This window comes from Rhinatrema bivittatum, chromosome 7 (assembly GCF_901001135.1).
Source record: "Rhinatrema bivittatum chromosome 7, aRhiBiv1.1, whole genome shotgun sequence".
Taxonomy (NCBI): Eukaryota; Metazoa; Chordata; class Amphibia; order Gymnophiona; family Rhinatrematidae; genus Rhinatrema; species Rhinatrema bivittatum.
This window is the reverse complement of record NC_042621.1, coordinates 45,063,883-45,091,440: the sequence shown is the minus strand read 5'-3', so window position 1 is coordinate 45,091,440 and position 27,558 is coordinate 45,063,883. Positions and strand designations below refer to the sequence as shown.

At 46.9% G+C, this 27,558-nt stretch overlaps 1 protein-coding gene across 2 annotated transcripts in view; it reads right to left on the bottom strand.

Moving 5' to 3' along the window:
- Positions 1–5,678: 5,678 nt before the first annotated feature.
- Positions 5,679–27,558, bottom strand: part of TERF2 (telomeric repeat binding factor 2) — a 240,998-nt gene continuing 219,118 nt past the window's right edge. The window contains exons 9-11 of one of the 2 annotated variants that reach the window (XM_029608308.1): positions 24,255–24,317; positions 17,459–17,520; positions 5,679–7,754 (exon numbers count right to left, since the gene is read on the bottom strand). In XM_029608308.1, coding sequence (XP_029464168.1) covers positions 7,596–7,754; positions 17,459–17,520; positions 24,255–24,317 — 284 coding nt within the window. In that variant the 3' untranslated portion in view covers positions 5,679–7,595. The remainder of the gene's footprint in view (positions 7,755–17,458; positions 17,521–24,254; positions 24,318–27,558) is intronic. The other variant, XM_029608309.1, reaches the window with a different exon arrangement.

Sequence of the window (27,558 nt, the reverse complement as noted above, 5' to 3'; positions counted from 1 at the left end):
AGTCTGTTAGTTCTTTGACGTAGAAGAAGAGTGTCCTGGGGTTAAATTGGTATTCGTGTATTTTTGTTGAATAGAAGTTTCGCTTAGCTGTGTTGATATCTGCTGTGTATTTTTGGAAGAGGGTTCTGTATTTGTCCTTTAGCTCTGTGGTTGGTGATTTTCTCCATTGTTTTTCAGATTGCCGTAGGATTCGCTTTGTGTTTTTTAGGTCTGGGGTGTACCATGGGGATTTGTGGTTCGTTGATGTCTTGATTTCTTTTGTTACTGTGGGGCATAGTAATTTTGCTATTTCTTCATTTATGGAGATCCAGGCATTCGTGGCAGTGTTGGTGTCATTTTTGTCGAGGTTCTTTAATGCTTCCGGTAGTAACTTGGCGAGGTCATCGCTGGAGCATGGCTTGGTGTATTCGATGATCCGTTTGTTTGGAATTGTTGGGGTGCGCTGGAGTTGTAGTTTGGCTAGGATGAGACTGTGGTCCGACCATGGGATGGGGGTTGTAGTTGGGGAGTCTGGTGATGAGATTTTGTTGTTGATGAAGAGTAGGTCTAGAGTGTGGCCGGATTTTTGAGTGGGAGTGTTGATAATTTGGGAGAAGCCCATGGCGGACATAGTTGGCCCATGTGCAGCGCGGGCTGGACCTGGAGGAGCCCCAGTGGGTGATCGTGACGACAGACGCCAGCCTCTCCGGCTGGGGTGCGGTTTGCCAATCGAGGGTGGCACAGGGCCAATGGACAGAGCAGCAGGCAAAATGGTCCTTAAATCGCTTGGAAATCAAGGCAGTACGTCTGGCGTTGCGCAGTTTCCTCCCCCTGGTGAGCCATCGATCAGTGCAGGTGTTGTCCGACAATGTGACCATGGTGGCTTCCATCAATCATCAGGGGGGAACCAGAAGTCGTCCAGTGGCATTGGAGGCCGACTGGCTAATGCTCTGGGCGGAGCGCCATCTGGTCTGTTTAGCAGCTTCTCACATAGCCAGGGTTGACAATGTTCAGGCGGATTTTCTCAGGTGCCAGCATCAAGATACCGGAGAGGGGGAACTTTCCGAGGAGGAGATGCATATTGTGACTTGTCGGTGAGATGTTCCTCGCCTGGACCTGATGGCGACTCAGAGAAATGCGAAGGCGGCTCGGTTTTTCAGTCGCAGGAAGGAACATGGGGCGGAAGGTGTCGATGCTCTGGTCCTGCCGTGGCCTCATGTCATTCTGCTATACGTCTTTCCTCCCTGGCCATTGGTGGGCAAAGTCTTGCGAAGGATAGAGGCTCACAAAGACTCAGTCATTCTCGTGGCTCTGGAGTGGCCATGGTGGCCGTGGTTTGCAGATCTGATCAACTTAGCGGTGGACGGTCCTCTTCGGCTCGGTCATCTACCGAATCTTCTTTGACAAGAATCTCTCCAGACAACCCTGCCAACTTTCGCCCTATAGCAAACCTTCCATTCATCGCAAAAATACTGGAAAGAATAGTAAATAAACAACTCTCGGAATTCCTGGACAACAACAACAACAACATACTTTCCCCATATCAACTCGGCTTCCGTAAAGCACGAAACACAGAATCCCTCCTAATCTCACTTACGGACTCCATCCTCTTGAACCTCGAAAAAAACCAACCCTGTCTGCTCATCCTCCTCGACCTAACAGTGGCATTTGACACGGTGAATCACGCTATACTAATAGATCGTCTATATGACATTGGCATCAAAGGCATCACCCTCAAGTGGTTCAAATCTTTCCTCCAGAACAGGTACTATAAGGTCAAGATCAACAGTAAAGAGTCACACCCAATTAGCTCCACCCTGGGAGTCCCACAAGGCTCTTCATTATCTCCAACTCTATTCAACATATACTTGCTTCCACTCTGTCAGCTCCTCTCCAAACTAAATCTAACCCATTATCTATATGCAGACGATGTTCAAATTCTCATACCAATTACTGATTCACTGCAAAAAACACTGGATTTCTGGAATGCCTGTCTACAATCCATCAACAACCTTCTATCAAGCCTCAACCTGATACTCAATCCCAACAAAATAGAGTTCCTTCTCATCACCCAAGAGGGGAATCGCCTTTTGTCCAACTCACACCTTGTTTCTCAACCAGTCTTATCCCCCCAAGTCAGAAACTTGGGAGTCATCATGGACAACCAACTGAACTGCAGAAGCTTCATCAATAACACTGTAAAGGTTTGCTTCTTTAAACTTCAAGTTTTAAAAAGGTTGAGACCGCTCCTCCACTTTCAAGATTTCCGATCAGTCCTACAAGCAATCATTTTCACCAAAATCGATTATTGCAATTCACTGTTACTCGGCCTCCCTGCTACCACTATAAAACCTTTACAGATGTTACAAAACGCTACAGCAAGGATCCTAACAAAAACAAACAAAAGAGAGCATATAATACCCATCCTAAAGAACCTTCACTGGCTCCCAATTCAATTCAGAATTATGTTCAAAGTCTTACCTATCATCCACAAAGCCATACACAACATCACCCCTCTTGACCTCATGATCCCATTTCAGCCTCGTACTTCTTCCAGACCGGTGAGACAAGCATATGAAGGCACTCTACAGACCCCCCATATCAAAACCGCATTAAGGAAAAGAGCACTCTCCACCGCCGGACCTAAGCAATGGAACTTGCTCCCTCCAGACCTCAGGCTCACACAATGTCCAAGCACCTTTAAAAAAAGACTCAAGACCTGGTTGTTCAACCAAGCCTTCTCTTGAATCATCGACCTCATCAGATCCTACACTAGCAGACTTTGTCCTGACATCTCCTTCAATGGTACTCTCGCTTTATTAAACCTGAGGTAGTTGCACTTAACACCGAACACTACACCAGTAAGCATCTGGCTTGCCGGTTAATCCATCTTGCTTAGAATTCTGTATTAAACCCAATTCTTTGTATCCAAGTTTGATGACCCTGGTTTAATGTAAGACATTCTCATGTCATGGTTATTGTTGGAATGTAAACCAACGTGATTGGTAACTATGTTACTTGAATATCGGTATATAAAAATGCTAAATAAATAAATAAATAAATAAGGTCCAGTATTTTTCAATCAAGTGGATCGCTTTTGTCTAGCAGCTTGGCTTATGAGAGGCGGCAGTTAAGGAAGAAAGGTTATATGGATTCGGTTATTTCCACCCTCCTACAGGCGCGAAAAACGTCTACTTCGCTCACCTATGTTCGAGTCTGGAAGGTTTTCGATTCCTGGTGTAGCGGGTTGAATATGTCGCTGCGGCGCGCCTCAATTGTCCATATTCTGGCGTTCTTACAGGAGAGTCTACAGAAAGGCTTGGCGTGCAGTTCTCTCAGGGTTCAAGTAGCGGTCCTGGGATGTTTGCAGGGAAAGATTGACGGGACATCCTTGGCGGCTCATCTGGATGTAACGCGTTTCCTGAGAGGTGCTAAACATTTGAACCCTTCGGCTCATCCAGTGTGTCCTTCTTGGAGTTTGAATCCGGTTCTCCGTGGCTTGTGCGGTCTTCCGTTTGAGCCTTTGAAACAGGCCACCTTGAAAGACTTGACACTTAAGGCGATTTTCCTGGTGGCTATCACTTCGGCATGGTGCATCTCTGAACTTCAAGCTTTGTCCTGTAGGAAGCCTTTCTCAGATTTCGGATTCAGGGGCGTCCCCTTAGGACGGTGCCCTCCTTTCTACTGAAGGTCGTGTCAGAGTTTCATTTGAATCAGACAGTGGGGTTGCCTGCCTTCATGGATTTGGATCTGAATTCGCCTCAGGCTCGCTACTTGCGAAGATTAGATGAGTGGCGGATTCTGCTTCGCTATCTGGAGGTCACTAATGCTTTTCGTTTGTCTGATCATCTGTTTGTCTTATGGAGTGGTCCTAAGAAAGGACATAAGGCAAACTAAAGCCACTATTGCCCGATGGTTGAAGGAAGCCATAACTTCAAACATATATATGTCTTGGGCGCGCAGTACTAGATGGTTTGAAAGTGTATTCAATTCGTTTTCAGGCGGCATCTTGGGCGGAGAGTCAGTTTGTTTTGCCACTGGAAATTTGCAGAGTGGCTACATGGAAATTTTTACACACTTTTGCTAAGCATTACCGTTTGGATGTCCGTGCTCCAAATGGCGACTGTTTTGGCATTAGTGTTCTTCGAGCGGGACTCTCCAGGTCCCACCCCATTTAGGGCAGCTTGGGTACATCCCAGCGGTCTGGACTGATCCTGGTAAGTACAGGGAAAGGAAAATTGGTTCATACCTGCTAATTTTCATTCCTGTAGTACCAAGGATCAGTCCAGACACCCGCCCATGGAATCCGGAGAGTCCGTTCGGTATAGTTTTCATTCTGCAGAATCTTCTCAAGTGGACAGCATTCACGTTGCATATGGAAGTACTCCCTCCATGTACATAAGTTCCAGACGTTATGCAGTTTTTTCATTGAATGGTTTGATATAGCCATTGGTTCTTATATTGAGGTTATGATATGTTTCATTCTGCTATGGTATGGGTTATACTGAAGGATCGCAGGTGGCACACCAGTGTAAGAGGGGGTGCCTTTTCAGCTTTTTTCTCTGACTCCATGTGCTGGAAGGGAGACAACCCAGCGGTCTGGACTGATCCTTGGTACTACAGGAACGAAAATTAGCAGGTAAGAACCAATTTTCCTTTCACAGGAATCAAACCAAAGCTGCATCTCAACATTTACACTGCAAGGCTCTCCTGTTTGGTTACTTGCTAGTAAATATTGCGCTATGTCCTGTCAAACCCATATAGATGCAGCACAAAATTCTGCCATCTATCAGGCCTCTATCACCTATTCATGGGGTGATAGGAGGCCCTCTTTTCAGTATAAGAATGGAAATCCCCCAAGGCTAAGCAGCACCACTGTTATTAGAAGAGGCATTAATGTACTACAGCAAGGTATGCTCATGGCCCCAGGCCAGCAAGGTACACTTAAAAAAAAAAAAAAAAAAGGAGACCAAATGACATATTCCTAGATCTGTAACTAGTCCTCTGCGCTTGCTGCTTCTGAAGGGCACCCTCATGATAAGCAAATGTTTCAACAGAAACTTCTCCCAGGAAATCAAGATAAAATAAAAAGGTAAACCAAAACCCCACACATTAGCAAGGTCACTCAGTGCTAATCACAGCTTGCTTAACATTTGGCGTACAGCGGCAAGAACTGGGTTTAGCCAATCAGGATACAGGACTGGTAGAACACTGTTGAGGGAAGCACAGTCCATGGGCAGCAGAAGGGAGGGACTTCACCCAACAGAACAGACCACAGCAGGGGTGGGGGACGTTATTTTATCTAACAGAACGGTCCATGGCAGCAGCGCATCCACAGGCAAAGGAAAGCAATGGGCTGAGAAGCATCGAGCAACTCTTATATACAGGTGCTTCCTTTTTATCAAGAATACAAAGTATGTTTTTATTATGTACAGAACAACTTAAAATAATTGATTACAGTCTGTATTTCCTAAAAGAAATGACCCAGACCTTGTGACTGAAACAAATTCCAATGTAAAAATCTTTCAAGGATAGCAACAGGTTGCAGCTGGAGGAGATGTTTCTCTGTGGCACAAGAAATTCTGGTACATGGTTACAATGAAAGTCAATGCCTCTCCCTGCCTACCACCCTGTCAGGACCCAACCACTGAACTGCTACCAAAAGCAGTCCTCAGAGTTGGCAATGCTGTGCACCCAGGTCAGCTTTGTTTCCCAGCGGCTGGGAGTCATCGTGCAACAGCAACACCCAGCGGTCAGCTTATCATAGGATTCTGAAGAGAGCCCCCTCACTGCAATTACTAAATGAAAAGAGGAACATTCCCAGATGCTTGTGAATGAAGGCTCACAGCACTGGATGCCAGGCAAGTTTTTTTTGTGGGTTTTGTTTTTTTTTTGTCTCAGCAGTTTTTCTCCCACTCAAATCGGAACTAGGGCTAGGCCTTCATTCACAACTACCCAGAGATTATATCCCCTCCTCCACAACCCCACTGTGCTTCGTCCTGTCACTGCAGTGGGGCCCTGCACAGGGGCTCCTTCCAAAACCTTGCAATCACAGGTCCTGAATCCGGCCTGCTGAGGGTTGTGAGTGCTGCCGCCATGGTATCCCTAGTCCCAACCAACCTGTGGAGCAAAAAAACCTCAAGTGGGGATTGAAGCAGGAATCTCGTATATCCCTGAGCCACTGGGCTGACTCCTGGCCCCAATTCTTACTTGAGCTGGAAGCCCAAAGGAGGAAAGTGCTTTCAAAATACAGTCCTTAGCTCTTCACTGCTCAAAGCTCAAAAAGCAGCAGGCTGGCATGTTCTTCACAAGCTCTGCCCAGAGGACCACCCCACTATTGCTGAAGGATTTATTGCTCTATAGTGTCCCTGCCCCTCCAGTCAATGAAATTAACAGATAGATTCTGTTAAAGGATTGAAAATAACCCCTGATCAGGGATCCATCTTGAGTTTCCAATGGAGCCGTGATCTATTCTACAGTACACCCACAGGAAATACATGCAAAACCCTTTGGGGAATCATGCACCAGGCAAGGGGGCCTCGTGATATTCCATCATGGTACAGAAACAAGAAGTTCTTCCTGAAGATTTTTTTTTTTTTAAACTTTCAGTGGATGTATGAACAGACTGGGCATGCCAGCACTGAGAAAAGCTGGGAAAGCTTTCACTTTCAGGGGATGTATGCACAGACAGGGCGTGCCGGCACTGAGAAATGCTGGGCAAGCTTACCATTGGATAACTTGGGAACCTTACTGATGAAATTCAGATAGTTAAGTTTCAAAGTTATCCAGCTACGTAGACCTGGATAACATTATTTGGAGATATCCAGTGAGACGTATCCAGGATAACTGATTTAACTTTAGCCAGATAAGTAATCCGCTGGACCATTTGTTTTGAAAACTGACCTGTAACTGTTCAATTTTTTACCTTTAAAATTAACATAAGGGTCAAAGGATCTGATGACCAAATAGTCTAATATTTCTCTTTCCCAAAGAAAGAAAAATGCGTCAATTGCTAGTTCTAAACAATAAAACAATTTACTCTTCCCCACCTTTCAACCCTTATTCCCAAAACACAAAAATAACCCAGACGAACCAGGCCATGTTATAAACTTTAGATAATATCTAGGATAGGCACCGAGAACATCCACAATAAAAATGTTTAAAACAGTAGCCCACGGATTTGCCCACATCATCTGCAATTCAGGATGCGTTAATTTTTGGCTGGCAGGCACTGGTCATAATGATCACTCCTTCACTGTCCACCAATTTTTCAAATCCTTCAGCAGGCAAGAGCACCGATTGTCATGGACATGGGTTTTAGTCTGACTGAGTCCATGTAATTAAGGTGTCCCCCAAAAGGCTGAGTGGCATTGTTAATAATCTGAGTCCAGCCAGAGCTCCTACTCCTGCAGTTCGGTGCGCAGGGTCACAGTGATTTCATTCTCCAGTCTCTCTTCTCTAGGAAAGATTAAAAAAAAAGGAACCCTATAAAATAAAAGAGAACCTGCTGGCACTGCAGAGACATTCTCACACAGGTCATGCATCATCGGTTGCCATCTATCTTTGATCATTACCACTGTGTGGTTAACTAAGGCACAGTTTTACAGAGATGGTTGTCACAGCAGGCCATGCTTCTTCATCGTTCGCCAACGATCTTTGATCATTACTGCCGTGCGGTTAACGAAGGCATAGTTTCTCAAGATGGCAGACCAGTTCCCTTCCCCAAAACGCTGAACTCCAGTCTTAATCCACTCACTCTCCTGCACTGTCCACATCTGTAATACACAAGGATAAACATCTCATCAGGGGATGCTTCCCTACACTCGCTGTGCTAAGAGAAGTAGATCACCACAACTGTCACTCAATTTACCTTCAAGTTTGATTTAGCCGTAGACCTCATTTATTTCCTATTTTTAGTAATATAGGAGAATTGGTTCTTACCTGCTAATTTTTGTTACTGAAGTACCACAGATCAGTCCAGACAAGTGGGTTTATGAATCCCTACCAGCTGATGGACGAAGAGAAGAAAACTTTGAGGCACTGCTACATAAGCAAGAGTGCCACCTGCAGTCCCTCAGTATTGACCTGTACCCAAGCCAAGATGTCTACCTGAACAAACCCCAATAATCTTGGGCGAACAGAGATTTAAGGTTGAAGCCCCCTATAACTTAACACAAAGCACATACTTAACTATGTACATGTCTCATTAATCTGAATATATCACATATCAGTTCAGCAAAATCCAGAAAGCGAGGAAGTCTTTCGAAAAAAATGGGGACAGGTTTCTGGACTGATCTGTGGTACATTAGTAACGAAAATTAGCAGGTAAGAACCAATTTTCCTTTCCTGTTTGTACCCCATATCATTCCAGACAAGTGGGACGTATCCAAGCCCCTCTATTCTGGGTGGGAACTCGAAAGACCCACGCACAACACACTTTCCCCAAGACGCCTCCTTCGGTGCCCGCACACCCAAGTGGTAATGTTTAGTAAAAGTGTGAAGAGAAGACCATGTCGCTACCCGACAAATCTCCTGCGGAGAAAGCAACTGACACTCTGCCCTCGAGGTTGCCTGTGCCTTAGTGGAGTGCGCTCTCAACTCCTCCAGCACCAACCGGCCCTTACAGATGTAAGCCAAAGCTATTGTCTCTTTTAACCATCGTGCAGTAGTGCTCTTGGAAGCCTTATTTCCCTTCTTTGCTCCACTGAACAGGACAAAGAGATGAGCAAGATCTCTAAAAGGCATTTGTCACCTTAAGATATCGCAAAAGATTCTGTCACACATCCAATAAGTGAAGTTCCCTCGCCATAGAAGGATTCTCTGACAAATTCAGAAAGGCCGGTAGCTCAATCACCTGGTTAAGGTGAAAGGAAGAAAGGCAAAAAGGAAGAAAGCCCCTTCCTCCGAAAAGCACAGGAAAGAGTCCCTACACAATAATGCCTGCACTCGGAAATCATTCTAGCTGAACAGATAGCCACAGGAAAAACAGCCTTCAGGGTTAATCCTTTAAAGAAGACCTCCTAACTTGTTCAAAGGAAGGACCGCACAGCACCTGAAGAACCAAATTCAGATTCCAAGCTGGACAAATCTTCCAAACCGGAGGACACAGATGTTTTGTCCCTTGAGGAAACGAGCCACGTCCGTATGAAACATAAGAACATGCCATACTGGGTCAGACCAAGGGTCCATCAAGCCCAGCATCCTGTTTCCAAAGGTGGCCAAATCCAGGCCATAAGAACCTGGCAAGTACCCAAAAACTAAGTCTATTCCATGTTACCGTTGCTAGTAATAGCGGTGGTAATTATCTAAGTCAACTTAATTAATAGCAGGTAATGGACTTCTCCAAGAACTTATCCAATCCTTTCTTAAACACAGCTATACTAACTGCACTAACCATATCTTCTGGCAACAATTCCAGAGTTTAATTGTGCGTTGAGTGAAAAAGAACTTTCTCCAATTAGTTTTAAATGTGCCACATGCTAACTTCATGGAGTGCCCCCTAGTCTTTCTATTATCTGAAAGAGTAAAAAACCGATTCACATCTACCCGTTCTAGACCTCTCATGATTTTAATCATCTCTACCATATCTCCCCTCAGCCGTCTCTTCTCCAAGCTGAAAGTCCTAATCTCTTTAGTCTTTCTTCATAGGGGAGCTGTTCCATTCCCTTTATCATTTTGGTCACCCTTCTCTGTACCTTCTCCATTGCAATTATATCTTTTTTGAGATGCGGCGACCAGAATTGTACACAGTATTCCAGGTGCGGTCTCACCATGGAGCGATACAGAGGCATTATGACATTTTCCGTTTTAATCACCATTCCCTTTCTAATAACCCCCAACATTCTATTTGCTTTTTTGACTGCCGCACCACACTGAACCGACGATTTCAATGTGTTATCCACTATGACGCCTAGATCTCTTTCTTGGGTAGTAGCACCTAATATGGAACCTAACATTGTGTAACTGTAGCATGGGTTATTTTTCCCTATATGCATCACCTTGCACTTGTCCACATTAAATTTCATCTGCCATTTTGATGCCCAATTTTCCAGCCTCATAAGGTCTTCCTGCAATTTATCACAATCTGCTTGTGATTTAACTACTCTGAACAATTTTGTATCATCTGCAAATTTGATTACCTCACTTGTCGTATTTCTTTCCAGATCATTTACAAATATATTGAAAAGTAAGGGTCCCAATACAGATCCCTGAGGCACTCCACTGCCCACACCCTTCCACTGAGAAAATTGTCCATTTAATCCTACTCTGTTTCCCGTCTTTTAGCCAGTTTGTAATCCACAAAAGGACATCGCCACCTATCCCATGACTTTTTATTTTTCCTGGAAGCCTCTCATGAGGAACTTTGTCAAATGCCTTCTGAAAATCCAAGTACACTACCATCTACAGGTTTACCTTTATCCACATGTTTATTAACTCCTTCAAAAAAGTAAAGCAGATTTGTGAGGCAAGACTTGCCTTGGGTAAAGCCATGCTGACTTTGGGGGTCATTTTCCCAAGGTGTTTATCGCGGGAGATAAATTTGCAATTTTATATTCAGGGGGCGGAGTTGGGGCAGACCATATGTAAAACGGGAAACAGTTATCGTGTGCCGCGAAACAGCCGCAGTATTAGCGCGGCTCCTATCTCGGCTAATAGCTACAACACATTCATTCGCGTTACGTTGTGCGCTACGGGCCAGTAAAGGGTTATCGCGGTCCACGACAATTCCAAACAGCTCAGATCAATATATGAGTGAGAGAGAGAGAAAGAGAAAGACTTGCTATAGTGCCTATGCCCCAGACAGGTATTTGTATCCCTATGGGAGGGCCACCTAGTAACTCAAGGTGGGGATTAGGTATGAGCATAGGGGGTTGGGGGCCACTTTCACATTCAACATGAGACGTACGGAAAGAACAGTGGTCTCTAGTGAAGATTTGCTGGCCGGAGTGAGGAAACTCACTCCAAGAAGAGATTTGGGCAACGTTCTCTCCACCTAGCTTCATGGACACTCTACCTGGGCAACAACAAGCTAGGTGGAGAGAACGTTGCCCAAATCTCTTCTTGGAGTGAGTTTCCTCACTCCGACGGCCAGCAAATCTTCACTAGAGACCACTGTTCTTTCCGTACGTCTCATGTTGAATGTGAAAGTGGCCCCCAACCCCCTACGCTCATACCTAATTCCCACCTCGAGTTACTAGTGGCCCTCCATAGGGATACAAATACCTGTCTAGGGCATAGGCACTATAGCAAGGCTGGCTCTCTCTCTCTCTCTCCCCCCCCCCCCCCCCCCCCCCCCCCCCGAGGTGTGAGACAATTGCTCCGTTCATATACATGTTGCTTGCAGCACCTAAGAGTGGAAATAGGCTGTTTGGACACTTTCGTGTACTGCGAAGATTCATTGGTTGTTTTATCGCGGTGCACGATGTTTTCGCGATTTGCGAATCTATTTCCGCAGATGGCGAAAACATCGCATGACGCGATGTTTCCCCGCTGCACGAAAAATGCCTTATTTGCATGGGACACGCCCCCCTCATGCGTTACCACTGCGATATTGGAAAATGAGGCCCTTTGTTCCATTAAAACATGTCTTTCTATATGTTCTGTGATTTTGATGTTTAGAATACTTTCCACTATTTTTCCTGGCACTGAAGTCAGGCTAACCGGTCTGTAGTTTCCCGGATCGCCCCTGGAGCCCTTTTTAAATATGGGGGTTAACATTCGCTATCCTCCAGGCTTCAGGTACAGGATGATTTTAATGATAGGTTACAAAGTTTTACTAATAGGTCTGAAATTTCATTTTTTAGTTCCTTCAGAACTCTGGGGTGTATACCATCTGGTCCAGGTGATTTACCACTCTTCAGTTTGTCAATCAGGTCTACCACATCTTCTAGGTTCACCGTGATTTGGTTCAGTCCATCTGAATCATTACCCAGGAAAACCTCCTCCAGTACGGGTACCTCCCCAACATCCTCTTCAGTAAACACCGAAGAAAAGAAATCATTTAATCTTTCCGCGATGGCCTTATCTTCTCTAAGTGCCCCTTTAACCCTTGATCATCTAACGGTCCCAACTGACTCCCTCACAGGCTTTCTGCTTCGGATATATTTTAAAAGTTTTTACTGTGAGTTTTTGCCTCTACGGCCAACTTCTTTTCAAATTTTCTCTTAGCCTGTCTTATCAATGTCTTACATTTAACTTGCCAACGTTTATGCATTATCATATTTTCTTCTGTTGGATCCTTCTTCCAATTTTTGAATGAAGATCTTTTGGCTAAAATAGCTTCTTTCATCTCCCCTTTTAACCATGCAGGTAATCGTTTTGCCTTCTTTCCACCTTTCTTAATGTGTGGAATACATCTGGATTGTGCTTCTAGGATGGTATTTTTAACAATGACCCACGCCTCTTGCACACTTTTTACTTTTGTAGCTCGTCCTTTCAGTTTTTTTTCGAACTATTTTTCTCATTTTATCAAAGTTTCCCTTTTGAAAGTTTAGCACGAGAGCCGTGGATTTGCTTACTGTCCCCCCTTCCAGTCATTAAATCAAATTTGATCATATTATGATCACTATTGCCAAGCGGCCCCCACCTCTCTCACCAAATCCTGTTCTCCACTGAGAATTAAATCTAAAATTGCTCCCTCTCTCATCGGTTCCTGAACCAATTGCTCCATAAGCTATCATTTATTCCATCCAGGAACTTTATCTCTCTAGCCTTTCCCGATGATTCATTTACCCAGTCAATACTGGGGTAACTGAAGTCTCCCATTATTACCACACTACCAATTTGGTTAGCTTCCCTAATTTCTCTTAGCATGTCACTGTCAGTCTCACCATCTTGACCAGGTGGACGGTAGTATACTCCTATCACTATAGTCTTTCCCGACACACAAGGATTTCTACCCATTAAAGATTCTATTGTGCATTTAGTCTCATGCAGGATGTTTATCCTGTTGGACTCTATGCCATCCCGGACATAAAGCACCACACCGCCTCCCGGGTGCTCCTCTCTGTCATTGCGATATAATTTGTACCCCGGTATAGCACTGTCCTATTGGTGTCCTCCTTCACCATGTCTCTGAGATGCCAATTAAGTCTATGTCATCATTCACTGCTATACATTCTAATTCTCCCATCTTACTTCTTAGACTTCTGGCATTAGTATACAACATTTCAAAGAGTGTTTTTTGTTTGTATTTTCATTCGCTTTTTAATTGATAGGGATAAGTTAGAATTTTTAGCTCAGGTGAGTTTTTGGTTACAGGCACTTGGACTACTTTTCTTATTATGGAACCTCACTGTCGGGATGCCCTAATTCTAATGCATCATTAGTATCCTTTGAAGATACCTTTCTCCGAACCATGCCACTGCTGAGTGACTGTCGGCTTTCCCCTTTGTTCTAGTTTAAAAGCTGCTCTATCTCCATTTTAAAGGTTAGCGCCAGCAGTCCTGGTTCCACCCTGGTTAAGGTGGAGCCCATCCCTTCGGAAGAGACTCCCCCTTCCCCAAAAGGTTCCCCAATTCCTAACAAAACTGAATCCCTCTTCCTTGCACCATCGTCTCATCCACGCACTGAGACTCCGGAGCTCTGCCTGCCTCTGGTGACCTGCACGTGGAACAGGGAGCATTTCAGAGAATGCTACCCTGGAGGTTCTGGATTTAAGTTTTCTACCTAAGAGCCTAAATTTGGCTTCCAGAACCTCCCTCCCACATTTTCCTATGTCGTTGGTGCCCACATGTACCACGACAGCTGGCTCCTCCCCAGCACTGTCTAAAATCCTATCTAGGTGACGTGTGAGATCCGCCACCTTCGCACCAGGTAGCACGTTACCAGGCGATTCCTCATGCCCACCAGCCACCCAGCTGTCTATATTGCTAATAATCGAATCACCAACTATGACGGCCGACCTAACCCTTCCCTCCTGGGCAGTAGGCCTTGGGGAGATATCCTCGGTACGAAAGGACAGTGCATCACCTGGAGAGCAGGTCCTTGCTACAGGATCCTTTCCTGCTACACCAGGTTGATGCTCTCCAATCATGAGACCTTCTTCCTCCAAGGCAGCACCAGGGCTGCCAGTCTGAATTTGGGACTTGGCTACTATGTCCCTGAAGGTCTCATCTATATACCTCTCTGTCTGCCTCAGCTCATCCAGGTCTGCCACTCTAGCCTCCAGAGATCGGACTCGTTCTCTGAGAGCCAGGAGCTCTTTGCATCGCATGCACATGTATAACTTCTCACCGGTGGGTAAAAAATCATACATGTGACACTCGATGCAAAAGAATGGGAAGCCCCCCTCTTGCTGCTGGACTGCTGCCTTCATCTCAATTTTAATCAGTTCCTAGTTAAGTTTTAGGTTGCTATGGAGTAGGAATGTGTCTAATTAACGTCCTTTAAATGTATTAGTGAATTCGCTATATGTCTGGTAGTGGCCTACAGGGGTCTGATCAAACTCTCAAAGTTTTTGTTGTTGGGTTTTTGGGTTTTTTTTAAAATGGCACCTGCCTATAAATTAAAGGATGAGCTAGGGGTGGCTGGGCGAGGAGTGGGAGGGTTGGGAAATACAAACAGTGTAACTTCAGTTAGTCAGCCAGAGTGACTCACTGCTCTCTTGATTAACAAATGTTGGTACCTATTCAAACAAATCACACTACCTCAACACCTTCCAAGGTGACTAACTGAACTGAACTTTTCAACCTTTTTATAGAAACATAGAAACATAGAAATGACGGCAGAAGAAGACCAAATGGCCATCAAGTCTGCCCAGCAAGCTTCACACATTTTTTCTCATACTTATCTGTTTCTCTTAGCTCTTTGGTTCTATTTCCCTTCCACCCCCCACATTAATGTAGAGAGCAGTGATGGAGCTGCATCCAAGTGAAATATCAAGCTTGATTAGTTAGGGGTAGTAGGGGAAGTAACCGCCGCAATAAGCAAGCTACACCCATGCTTATTTGTTTACCCAGACTATGTTATTCATCCCTTATTGGTTGTTTTTCTTCTCCCCTGCCGTTGAAGCAGAGAGCTATGCTGGATATGCATTGAAAGTGAAGTATCAGGCTTATTGGTTTGGAGTAGTAACCGCGTAAACAAGCCAGCTACTCGCTTTGTGAGTGCGAATCCTTTTTTCTTCTCCCCTGCCGTTGAAGCAGGGAGCTATGCTGGATATGCGTGAAGTATCAGTTTTTCTTCTCCCCTGCCGTTGAAGCAGGGAGCTATGCTGGATATGCGTGAAGTATCAGTTTTTCTTCTCCCCTGCCGTTGAAGCAGAGAGCTATGCTGGATATGCGTGAAGTATCAGTTTTTTTTTCTCCCCTGCCGTTGAAAGCAGAGAGCTATGCTGGATATGCATTGAAAATGAAGTATCAGGCTTATTTGGTTTGGGGTAGTAACCGCCGTAACAAGCCAGCTACTCCCCGCTTTGTGAGTGCGAATCCTTTTTTCCACATTTCCTCTTGCTGTTGTAGCTTAGAGCGATGTTGGAGTCACAGTAAACATGTGTATGTTTATTGAATAAGGGTATTATATCCAGGCAGTAGCCGTCATTCTGGCGAGCCACCCACTCTTTTTTGACGGCCTCTTGATTTTATGGATCCACAGTGTTTATCCCACGCCCCTTTGAAGTCCTTCACAGTTCTGGTCTTCACCACTTCCTTCGGAAGGGCATTCCAGGCATCCACCACCCTCTCCGTGAAGAAATACTTCCTGACATTGGTTCTGAATCTTCCTCCCTGGAGCTTCAAATCGTGACCCCTGGTTCTGCTGATTTTTTTCCTACGGAAAAGGTTTGTCGTTGTCTTTGGATCATTAAAACCTTTCAAGTATCTGAAAGTCTGTATCATATCACCTCTGCTCCTCCTTTCCTCCAGGGTGTACATATTTAGATTCTTCAATCTCTCCTCATAAGTCATTTGATGAAGACTTTCCACCTTTTTGGTGGAAGGTCTTGGGTAATCACTGCTCTTAGCTTATTTCTAGCTTCTGGCTACTTTTTGTGGGGGTTTTTTGTGTGTGTTTTGGTTTTTTTTTAATACAAACACTCAGTTCTGCTTACTAGCTGCCAATGGTCTCCCCTGAATCCTACTTTGAAGGGACCCTAAGACTGCCACATCAACCTGAAGAGATTTATAGACCAAACCCTTAGCCAAGCCACTTTGCAAAAAAGCCAGAATCTGCGGAACATTCACCTTTAAAGGTTGCACCTTGTTCTGCAAACACCACACTTCAAACACTCTCCACACTCAGACACAAGTCAACGATGTGGAAGGCTTCCTTGCCTGAAGCAAAGTCGCAATCATAGACTCCGAATAACCCTTTAAGCGAAGCAGTCCCCTCTCAAAAGCCAAGTCGTTAGACTGAAGCGATCCTCTCGGTCTGAAAATACAGGTCCCTGCCGCAACAACCCTGACAGATGGGTCAAGCGAACAGGATCATCCACTGCTAGACAAAGAAGGTCCGCAAACCACGGCTGGTGCGGCCACTCGGGTACCACCAAATCACCCTGCCCAGATGAAGTTTGATGCACCACAGCACTCAACCTATAAGAGGCCCCCCAAGACCTGCCAAAAGTCCCTGGTGGTCCAGCAGGGGTCCAGGAGCGATCTCCTGGGCTTGGGCCGTCGGCTGCCAGTAATCAAAATGGTGCCAACAGCCCTTTTCCCTTACTATGTCACTGGGGCTGACCGCTGCCATTGGTCGGCCTCAGTGACATAGTGAGGGCAAAGGGCCGCTGGCGCCATTTTGTTTACTGGCAGCCGACAACCCAAGCCCAGGAGATCGCTCCCGGACCGCTCCTGGACCCCCGCTGGACCACCAGGGCCTTTTGGCAGGTCTTGAGGGGGTCAGGAGGGTGGGGGGTTGTAGTAAATTAAGTTGGCAGGTCTTGGAGGTGGGTCAGGAGGGTGGGGGGTTGTTAATTAATTTAAAGGGTTGGGATGGGGTTTTTTTTTTTGGGGAGGAGGGGTTTCCCAGAGAAAGAAAAGTTTTCTGATCTGGGGAATGGACCGAAATGGCCCTCCCCATACCCGAAAACAAAATGGGGAGAAAAAAAACCAAAAAAAAAACTATGCACTCCCCTAATTTGCTCCATAAGATGCACAGACGTCCAGGAACAGAGCCCAGTTTAGCACAAATTTTTTTTTTTTTTCCCCTCTGAATCCTAGGTGCGTCTTATGGTCAGGTGCGTCTTATGGAGTGAAAAATACGGTAGCTCAGCATTTTGGTGACTGCTTTATGTCTGACTCCCAAAAATGCTGCTTCTTTGCCCCATTATTGTTTTTCTGTCAATCTGTTCTGCAAAGGAAGAGTGCATGTACAGTGCAATGGTCTGCCTGCTTCTTGGGAGACCGACCCAACCTCAAAGTCCTGCTAAGTTGCCTGTGTGAATCAGCTAGACACGATCAGCAGAATCAGAGTGCACAATTTCCCACCATAAACAAACAATTGGCAAACTTCCCAAACAGCAGCTGATTGAATACCACATTACCTGCTTTTTTGCATGATGGCTCGAAACAGTTCCTCTTTGACCAGCTCTATCTCCATCACCATCTGCAAAGCAAGAAGCACACAACCAATTGTCACCTCAACCTGCTGCCCATGACAGCATCAAGATTACCCAATGCCCACCCAACACTCAGTGCTATCAGAGTCCATCATCACCACATGCAAACCTCTCACCCAGAGCAGCACTGCCAAGTTTGTCCTCAGCAGCATCACAGAATCCATTACCATGCACAGACTTCCCACCTTAAGCTCTAAGTCAGCTCTCACTCCCAGCATCATCACTAAATCTGCCTATCAACACAAGCAATCCTCCCAAACAGAGCAGCACTCCCCAAGTCCAGAACGGTATTACTATGTCCACAATGTTGGGATTACTACCTGATAATCCCCTTTCCCTTAGTGTAGACAGATGGACTCAGAACAAATGGGATAGTATCCGCGTGCTAGCAGTTGGAGACGGATCTGACGTCAGCACGGGGGTGTATATATCCCCACAGGAAGCGTAGCTATTCAGTAATCTTCCTTGCAAAAGCTGTTATAGATGTGTGAACTGACGCTCAGTTAAAAAGTGAAACAGGATTCCCCTGACCGATTGATAGTAGCTGGAGACCACCAGCATTCCCAACCGGAAGGCGTGGACACCTGGTAGAGTGTACTCTCTTATGGAAACAGATGACATGGCTTACCTTGAATCGGTGATACCCATGTACGCAGGCAGCTGGGCAGGATGCTGAGTCCATCTGTCTACACTAAGGAAAAGGGGATTATCAGGTAGTAATCCCAACATTTCCTGGCATGTAGCCAGATGGACTCAGAACAAATGGGATGTACAAAAGCTTTACTCCCAGCCTGGGCGGGAGGCTGCCTGAGGCCCATGTAGTACCGCCCTCGCAAATGCCAAGTCCTCCCTGGCCTGGACATCCAGACGATAGAACCTGGAGAAGGTATGGAGGGAGGACCACGTCGCCGCTTTACAGATTTCCGCAGGCGATAGCATCCTGGATTCTGCCCAAGATGCTGCTTGTGCTCTGGTAGAATGAGCCTTGACTTGTAGAGGCGGAGACTTCCCAGCCTCTACGTACGCTGCTCTGACAACTTCTTTAATCCAGCGGGCGATGGTGGGCCGCGAAGCCGCTTCACCTAGCTTCTTCCCGCTGTACAGAACGAACAGATGGTCCGTCTTTCGTAGGTCTTGTGTAAGTTCCAAATATCTGGGCAGCAATCTGCCAATGTCGAGATGGCGTAATAAACGCCCTTCTTCAGATTTCTTCAGACCCGCCGTGGTAGGCAAGGATATGGTTTGATTAAGATGAAACTGTGAAACCACTTTAGGTAGAAAGGAGGGAACCGTACGAAGATGGATAGCCTCCGGAGTGATTCTGAGAAATGGATCACGGCAGGACAATGCTTGTAGCTCTGAGATGCGGCGGGCTGAACATACAGCCAGCAAGAACACCATCTTCAAGGTTAGAGAACGAAGAGACAGGCCCCGAAGTGGTCTGAAGGTGGATCCCGCGAGGAAATCCAAAACAAGGTTGAGGTTCCACAAAGGCACAGGCCACTTCAGTGGCGGACGAATATGCTTGACTCCCTGCAGGAAGCGAGAAACATCCGGGTGCTTCGCGATGGTCTTGCCATCCCTCCTGGGACCATAGCAAGACAGCGCAGCCACCTGAACCTTGATGGAGCTGAGGGAGAGACCCTTCTGAAGTCCATCCTGCAGGAAATCCAACACAATAGGGATTGTGGTTGCATGTGGATTGGTGCCGTGAGTGTCGCACCATGCTTCAAATACTCTCCAGATCCGGATGTATGTGAGGGATGTGGAAAACTTGCGAGCCTCTCAAGAGCCATACCGTAAGAGAGAATTGAGCCGGATCCTCGTGAAGAATGGGACCTTGATGTAGAAGGTCCCGGAGAGGAGGCAGGGGAAGGGGCTCCCCTGCCAGTAGTCTTCTCATGTCCGCGTACCAGGGTCTTCTTGGCCAGTCTGGCGCCACTAGAAGAACTAGGCCCCGGTGTCTCTGAATCTTGCGGATGACAGCGCCTAGCAGAGGCCACGGAGGAAAGGCATACAGTAGGGTCCCTGGAGGCCATGGCTGAACCAGGGCATCGATTCTGTGTGAGCACGGGTCGCGCTTGCGGCTGAAGTATCTGGGTACTTGAGCGTTGGACTTGTCCGCCAGTAAATCCATGTCTGGAATCCCCCAATGATCCACAATCATCTGGAAGGCCGTGGTGAGAGCTGCCACTCTCCCGGATTTAGGCTTTCTCTGCTGAGGAAGTCTGCCGTGATATTGTCCTTCCCGGCAATGTGGACGGCGAAGAAGTCCTGAAGATTCACCTCTGCCCAAGTCATCAGAGGGGCGATCTCCCAAGATACCTGTCAGCTTCTGGTTCCGCCCTGACGGTTGATGTATGCCACCGTGGCGGCGATGTCGGACATCACTCTGACTGCTCTGTTCTTCAGTCTGTGAGCAAATCGAAGGCATGCCAATCGGACTGCCCGGGCCTCTAGACGGTTGATGTTCCATGCTGACTCTTCTCTGTTCCACCGCCCTTGTGCGGTGAGTTCTTCGCAGTGTGCTCCCCAGCCGCTCAGGCTGGCATCTGTGGTGAGCAAGATCCACATGGGAGAGGACATCTTCGACCCCCGGCTCATGTGGTTGGACTGCAACCACCACCGTAACTGGGTCCGCACTCTGGCTGGTAGAGGTAGGTGCGTGGAGTAGTTCCGTAGATGGGGGCTCCAGCGAGAGAGCAGGGCGTGTTGTAGAGGTCTCATATGGGCCCTCGCCCAAGGTACCACTTCCAGGGTGGATGCCATGAGACCAAGAACCTGCAGATAATCCCAGGCTGTGGGCCGACTGGCTCCCATCAAATACTGGATATACTGCTGAAGTTTCAACTTTCTCTTGGTTGTGAGATTGACTGTGTCTGCCCGGGTGTTGAACTGTACTCCCAGGTATTCCAGTGACTGGGAAGGCTGTAGGCAGCTCTTGCTGAGGTTGATTACCCAGCCCAGGCTTTCCAGAAGGGCTATCACTCTGTCTGTGGTCCGAAGGCTCTCCTCTCGTGACTCCGCCCTGATCAGCCAGCCATCTAGGTAGGGATGGACCAGAATTCCTTCCCGCCTGAGTGCCGCCGCTACCACTACTACCACCTTGGTGAATGTCCGTGGCGATGTTGCCAACCCGAAGGGCAGAGCCCGAAACTGGAAGTGGCGGCCTAGAACCTTGAAGCATAGGTAGCGCTGATGATCCGGATGGATCGGGATATGCAGGTATGCCTCTGACAGGTCTAATGCCGTGAGGAATTCTCCTGGCTGTACTGCGGCCTTGACGGAGCGTAGAGTTTCCATGTGAAACCTCGGGACCCGTAAGTATTGATTGACCGACTTGAGGTCCAGGACAGGCCGAAAGGTACCCCCTTTCTTGGGTACCATGAAATAAATGGAATAATGTCCAGAATTCACTTCCCAGGCAGGTACTGGGATGATGGCTTTCAAGGACAGGAGCCTCGCCAGGGTAGCTTCCAATGCTGCCTTCTTGTGTATGGGACATGAAGATTCCACAAACTTGTCCGGAGGGAGATGATGAAAGTCCAGATAATATCCCTCCCGGATAACGGCGAGAACCCACTGGTCCGATGTAATCTCGACCCATCTGGGGTAGAAGAGGGTCAACCTGCCCCTTATGGCTCCGTCCCCCAGATGAATCGGCGGATTCTCATTGGGAGGCGCGGCCGGGACCCGAGCCCGGGCCCGTTCCCCTCTTGCGCTGCTTGGTCCGAAAGGACTGATTCCTGGCCGGGGGACGTGGTGCCTGGTAGCGACCCCTGTAAGGAACGAAACGCTGGGAACTCCTGCCCCTAGAGGGCCTTGGAAAGGCGCGCTGGCCCCTTCTGAACCGATCTTCCAGCAATCTGGGCACTGGAGAGGCGCCCCATGCACTGGCCAGTTTATCAAGGTCGCTGCCAAATAGAAAAGAGCCCTTGAAGGGCAATCTGGTGAGGCGTGTCTTAGAAGGCGCATCAGCCGACCATCTCGGATCCAGAGCTGCCTCCTGGCGGCTACGGAGGATGAAATCCCTTTAGCTGTTGTCCGGACCAGGGCAGATGCCGCATCTGTAAGGAACGAAAGAGCGGATTCCACGTCTGCCGCCGGAGCGTTGTTTCTAACCTGTGACAAACAGGCACGCGTCACCACCGTGCAGCAGGTGGCGATCTGTAAAGATAAAGCTGCCACCTCAAAGGCCTGACGCAGAATGGCGTCCAGTCGCCGGTCATGCGGCTCCCTGAGGGCCTTCCCCCCTTCAACCGGAATGGTAGTGCGCTTGACCACAGCGCTAATCAAGGCGTCCACCTGAGGGCACGCCAGCAGGTCCTGGATAGCCGGTGCCAATGGGTACATGCTCTTCAGAGCCCGACCCCCTTTGAAGGCAGCCGCTGGTGCCGCCCATTCTAAATCGATCAGTTGTTTCGCCGCCTGTAAGAATGGAAAATGGCGGGCCGTAGGACGAAGACCTTCCAGCAGGGGGTTCTGCGCAGAGGGTACCGAAGCGCTGGGACCTGTAATATCCAATTCTGCCAGACACTGAGACACCAGGTCGGAGAGATCCTCCTTAGGGAAGAACCGCCTCATGGTTCTATATGGCTCAGTCCCTGGAGGGAGGTCCCCCTCGTCCGGGAGTTCGGACTCGTCCTGTGAGACCTCCTGGTCTGACTGATCTGGACTATCCATCGGTGGGAAGTCCCGCTTGCGATAAGGTCGTGATGGTCCAGGAACCGGATCCGCAGGAGCTGCTACTGCAGCAGCCGCCGCAGGCGCAGGAACAGCAGGAACCGCAGGGCCTGGATGGGCAGCCGTTTGCATCTGTACAAAAGCATGAATTCCCTTAAAGAGATCCACCCAGGAAATTGAAGCAGCCTCTAATCGCCGGGGTACAAGCTCCCCCGGGATTCCTGATTGGTCGAGACTGCCCCCTAACTCCGGGGTAGCCCCTGGGGAACTGTCCACAAATCGTGGTTGAGACTGGTCCTGGCCCGAGGGTCGCACGGCCCCCTCACATTGGGCACACAGAGAATCTGGCTCAACAATGCACGTGGCCCTAAGGTGGCATGCAGAGCAGAGGCCAAGGGCTGTAATGCCTGAAGCAGGCGGCGCCGTCGCTGAAGACTCTGCAGTGTTCTGATCCATTGAACAATAGGCGCTAAATAATAATATGCGGCAGCAATAGGCGCTTAATACAACAGGCACTCAATAATAATATGCGGCAGCAATAGGCGCTTAATACAACAGGCGCTCAATAATAATATGCGGCAGCAATAGGCGCTTAATACAGCAGGCGCACGGCAACAATAAGCAGCAGCAATAGGTGCGGAATACAACCGGCGCTCAACGTGTGCACCGCAATAGGCGGCCAAGAAACCAGCGCAATGGCATGCAATAAGCACACAGCAATATGCAGTTAGCAATATACACTCAATGGCCTTCAATAGGCGTTCAGCAAGAAGCAGTTAGTCATATACGCTCAATTTGCATTCAATAGGCATTCAGTAATAAGCGGTCAGCAATATGCGCTCAATGTGCATGCAATAAGCTTTCAGTAATAAGCGGTCAGCAATATGCTCTCAATGTGCATTCAATAAGCTTTCAGCAATAAGCGGTCAGCAATATGCTCTCAATTGGCATTCAATAAGCTTTCAGTAATAAGCGGTCAGCAATATGCGCTCAATTTGCATTCAATAGGCTTTCAGCAATAAGCGGTCAGCAATATACGCTCAATTTGCATTCAATAGGCTTTCAGCAAGAAGCGGGCATCAATATATATGCTCAATTTGCATTCAATAGGCTTTCATCAATAAGCGGTCATGTGCATTCAATAAGCTTTCAGCAATAGGCGGCCAGCAATATGCGCTCAATGTGCATTCAATAAGCTTTCAGCAATAAGCAATATACGGTCAGTGGCATTCAATAGGCGCTCAGCAATACACCGAAACAAAGCCAAGGAGGAAGAAAGCCGCGTCTATTACGGGCGCGGAGTACCTGAGCAAGGCCCCACAATGGCGTCCTCCATGGCGTGCCACGCCGCCGATCCTCTGCGCTTCGGAGACCCATAGGAAGAGATGTACTCCTTACCAGCTTCTGCGCTTCCCGGCTGGAACACAGGCGGTCTCCGGCTGCGGGGGAAGGGATCACCTCACCACCGCAATTGAGGATATGCACCCGCTACCTCGTCCACGCCAGGACAGAGGGCCTCGTATGCCTCACCCGAACTGCGTCCGGGGGCTGTGTCACTGCCGCGCTTCGGCAGGACCGAGGACTTTCACCGTCGGGGGAGCACGGCAATCACCCCGGGAGCTCACTGGGGGAGGAACCCTTGGGTATCTACCGCAGCAGCGCGGGGCTCTAAGTCGAATAGACGAGAAAAAGCAAAGTAGAATCTAGAATGAGAAGAAAAAAGAGAAAAATTAAAGTAGTCTTGGAAAGCACGCTCAACTAGCGTGCAGGCACTCCAAACTGCTTTGGAGACGGAAATTACTGAATAGCTACGCTTCCTGTGGGGAAATATACACCCCCGTGCTGACGTCAGATCAGTCTCCAACTGCTAGCACGCGGATACTATCCCATTTGTTCTGAGTCCATCTGGCTACACGCCAGGAAATATTTATTTATTTAAAACATTTCTAGACCACTCATCAACTTTACTAAGCAGTTTACAATTAGACATTCATAAAAGTATAGAACATAAATTAAAAAAGGAAAAATTACTACTTACATGATAATTTCCTTTCCTCTAAGGAAGGCATGCCAGTCCACACCAGTGGGTTATGCACTCTTACTAGCAGATAGAGACAAAAGTAAAACAGACCCGTGGACTTCACTGTCATACATCCCTGCCTCTCTAAAAAAGCCATACTGTGGACAAACTGATTACACTTGAACATGACTATTAATAGACAACCACTTATGATTCCAACTGGGAACACTGAGCTCAGTTATAAGAATTAACATGCACTAACTGTAGGGGCTGGTTATGGCACTTACCAGTCCAGCAAACAAAGTTACAGAAATAACACTCTTCGTCACCTGACTTAAAGGACGAACTAAAAGTAGGCAGGCAGCCCAGGACGGTTTGTGGAAAGGCCTGCCTTCCTTAGAGAAAAGGAAGTTATCAGATAAGTAGTAATTTCTCTTTCCTTTGCATTCAGCAGGCCAATCCACACCAGTGGGATGTACCAAAACTACTCCCAACAGGGCAGGAGGCATCCCATAGTTCCATCCAAACTGCACGCACAAAGGCTGCATCCTCCTCAGCCCACATGCCCAAGTGTTAATGCTTGGAGAAAGTGTGTAAGGAGGGCCATGTCGCTGCTCAGCAAATCTTGACAGAAGACAACTGAAGCTCCACCCACCCTAATCTACCCTAATCTGTCAAGGTAAATGACATTGGCGGTTTGATGACTTCTTTAACCCAACGGGTAATAGTTGCCCGCATCTCCAGTTCATCCTGTTTACCTCCATCATAGAGCACAAACAGATGATCAGACTTCCTGAAAGATTTAGTAATCTTCAAGTACCACATCAGTTGGCACCTGACATCCAAGGCATGCAAAAGACAATCATGCTCATCTCTATCCCTGTCCAGCATGGGCAGGGAAAACAGAGTTGCTTACCTGTGACAGGTATTCTCCAAGAACAACAGGATGTTAGTCCTCACATATGGGTGATATTATCAGATGGAACCCAATACAGAAAACTTATGTTAAAGTTTCTAGAACTTTGACTAGGCACACTAAGCATACCCAGCATACCCTATATAATGCAACCACATGGGGTCCCTCTCCAGTCTTGAGGCATAGAATTATAATTAAAATAAAAATAGGAGAACCCAACTCCACGGATTGGCAGGTTGGTTTCATGAGGACTAATATCCTGCTGTCCTCGGAGAACAACTGTTACAGATAAGCAACTCTGCTTTCTCTGCGGACAAACAAGATGGTAGTCCTCACACATGGGAGAATCCCTAGCTACAAGCTGCTCCCCAACACAAAAGGGATCCAACAGACACCTAACCAGGTGCCAACGGGCACAACACAGGTGCTGTGGTAACAGATGGGGAGGCAGCCTGAACCCAAACAACAGGCCCTAGGCGGGAGAATTAGGTTCTACACCTCAAACAGGTTCTGAAGGACAGACTGTCCGAACCTACTGTCACATCGTCCATCCCTATCCAGAAAGTAATGAGATGTGAATGTGTGGAGAGAATTTGTCACAGCCTTGCAGATCTCCATGGGAACTGCTCTTAAATGGGCCACCAATGCTGCCATGGCTCTGACAGAATAAAACTTGACATGACTTCCAAGATGCACTGCGCCTAGGCATAACTTCAAACAATGATATTTTCCAATCTGGATTACTGTAATGTTCTCTTATTTGGTTTGTCTACAAGCACAATAAGACCAATACAGTTATTACAAAATGCTACAGCCAAGGCCATGATAGGCAGCAGAAAATTTGATCACATCACCCCAACTCTGATGGCTCTACATTGATTACCTGTAAATTTTAGAATTTACTTCAAAGTCCTGTGCCTATTACATAAATCCATCAATAATGAAAAACAGAATGGCTGAACACCTCTCTAAACCTTTACACCCCTCAACGAAATTTGAGATCTATTTATTTATTTACAACTTTTTTTATACCGAAGTTCAGGTAACAGAATTACTTATCACTCCGGTTTACATTATAACAAGTATATCTAAAATAAGGGTCTTAAGTATTCCTTTGGTATGAACTGCACATTTAAGCAAGGTGAGGGACAAAGCTATATCGATTGCTAGACCCAAACTGTGGAACTCTTTGCCCCGTGAACTTAGGTTGCAAAAAGACTTTTCGGGTTAAGAAAAACTTGAAAACCTGACTGTTTAAACAGGCATATGAGAGCACTGATTTAACAAACTAGGCGAGTTACTGGAATTAGGTTAATGTTAAGAAGTTAAGATAGAATTGGAAAATTATGAATAATTGAAGCCTTTTTTCCTTGTTTCCTTTTCTCTTTTACTTAGGAAATGTACTACATTGTTTTATTATTGTTATGCTAAAGTTTTCTATGTTCTCTTATTTTTAACGTAATTTTATTGATTTTGATACTTTATCATTTTTCCTGTAAACTTATCATTCTGTCACAGAATGACAGTATATAAATATAATAAATAAATAAATAACAAAAAGAGATGCAAACTGCTAGCCAAATGGATAGTGTCTGATTGGCAATGGCAACGCCAACATCAAACCTATTCTTGTCAAAAGAAATAAAAAGTTGGGTGGACACTCTATAGGCTTCTGCCACTCCAGAGTACAAGGCTCGCTTGCAGGCCAAACTGTGCAGTGCTTCGCCTTGGTGCAAATGGGGCATGGGTAAGAATATTAGCAGGACGATTAACTGGTTAAGATGGAATTCCATCACCACCTTAGGCAGGATCATCCTGTCATGATAAAACTTAGTATAAGGTGGATAAGTCACCAAGGCCTGGAGCTCGCTGACCCTGCGACTTGAAGTGACTGCCACCAAAAATGTGACCTTCCAAGTCAGATACTTCATGTCACAGGTGCGCAGCGGCTCAAAAGGAATTTTAATCAGCTCAGCTAACACCACGTTGAGGACCCAAGACACAGCAGGAGACCTTAGGGAAGGTTTCAATTGCAGCAGGGCTTGCATAAACGTACAACTATAGGCTGTAAAGAGATGGGCATACCATCTACACCTTGGTGGTATGCGCCAATTGCACTGAGAAGAACTCTAACGGAGTTGGTCTTTAAGCCAGCTTCCCAAAGGTGTAATTTTTGTGTGGGGCAGGAAAACAGAACTAGGGCCTTCTGCTTCTCTACTTCAGTCCATAGGACTTTCTAGTGGAAAGCTTTCTGGAAGCCACCAGGACCAGAGACACTTCCTCTGAAAGATCAAACGGCTGCAGGATTAACCTCTCAACACCCAGGCTGTGAGCAACAAGACCTGGAGGTTGGGATACTGCAGCCTGCTTTGGTTTTGTGTGATGAGATCTGGGGAAGTCCCCATA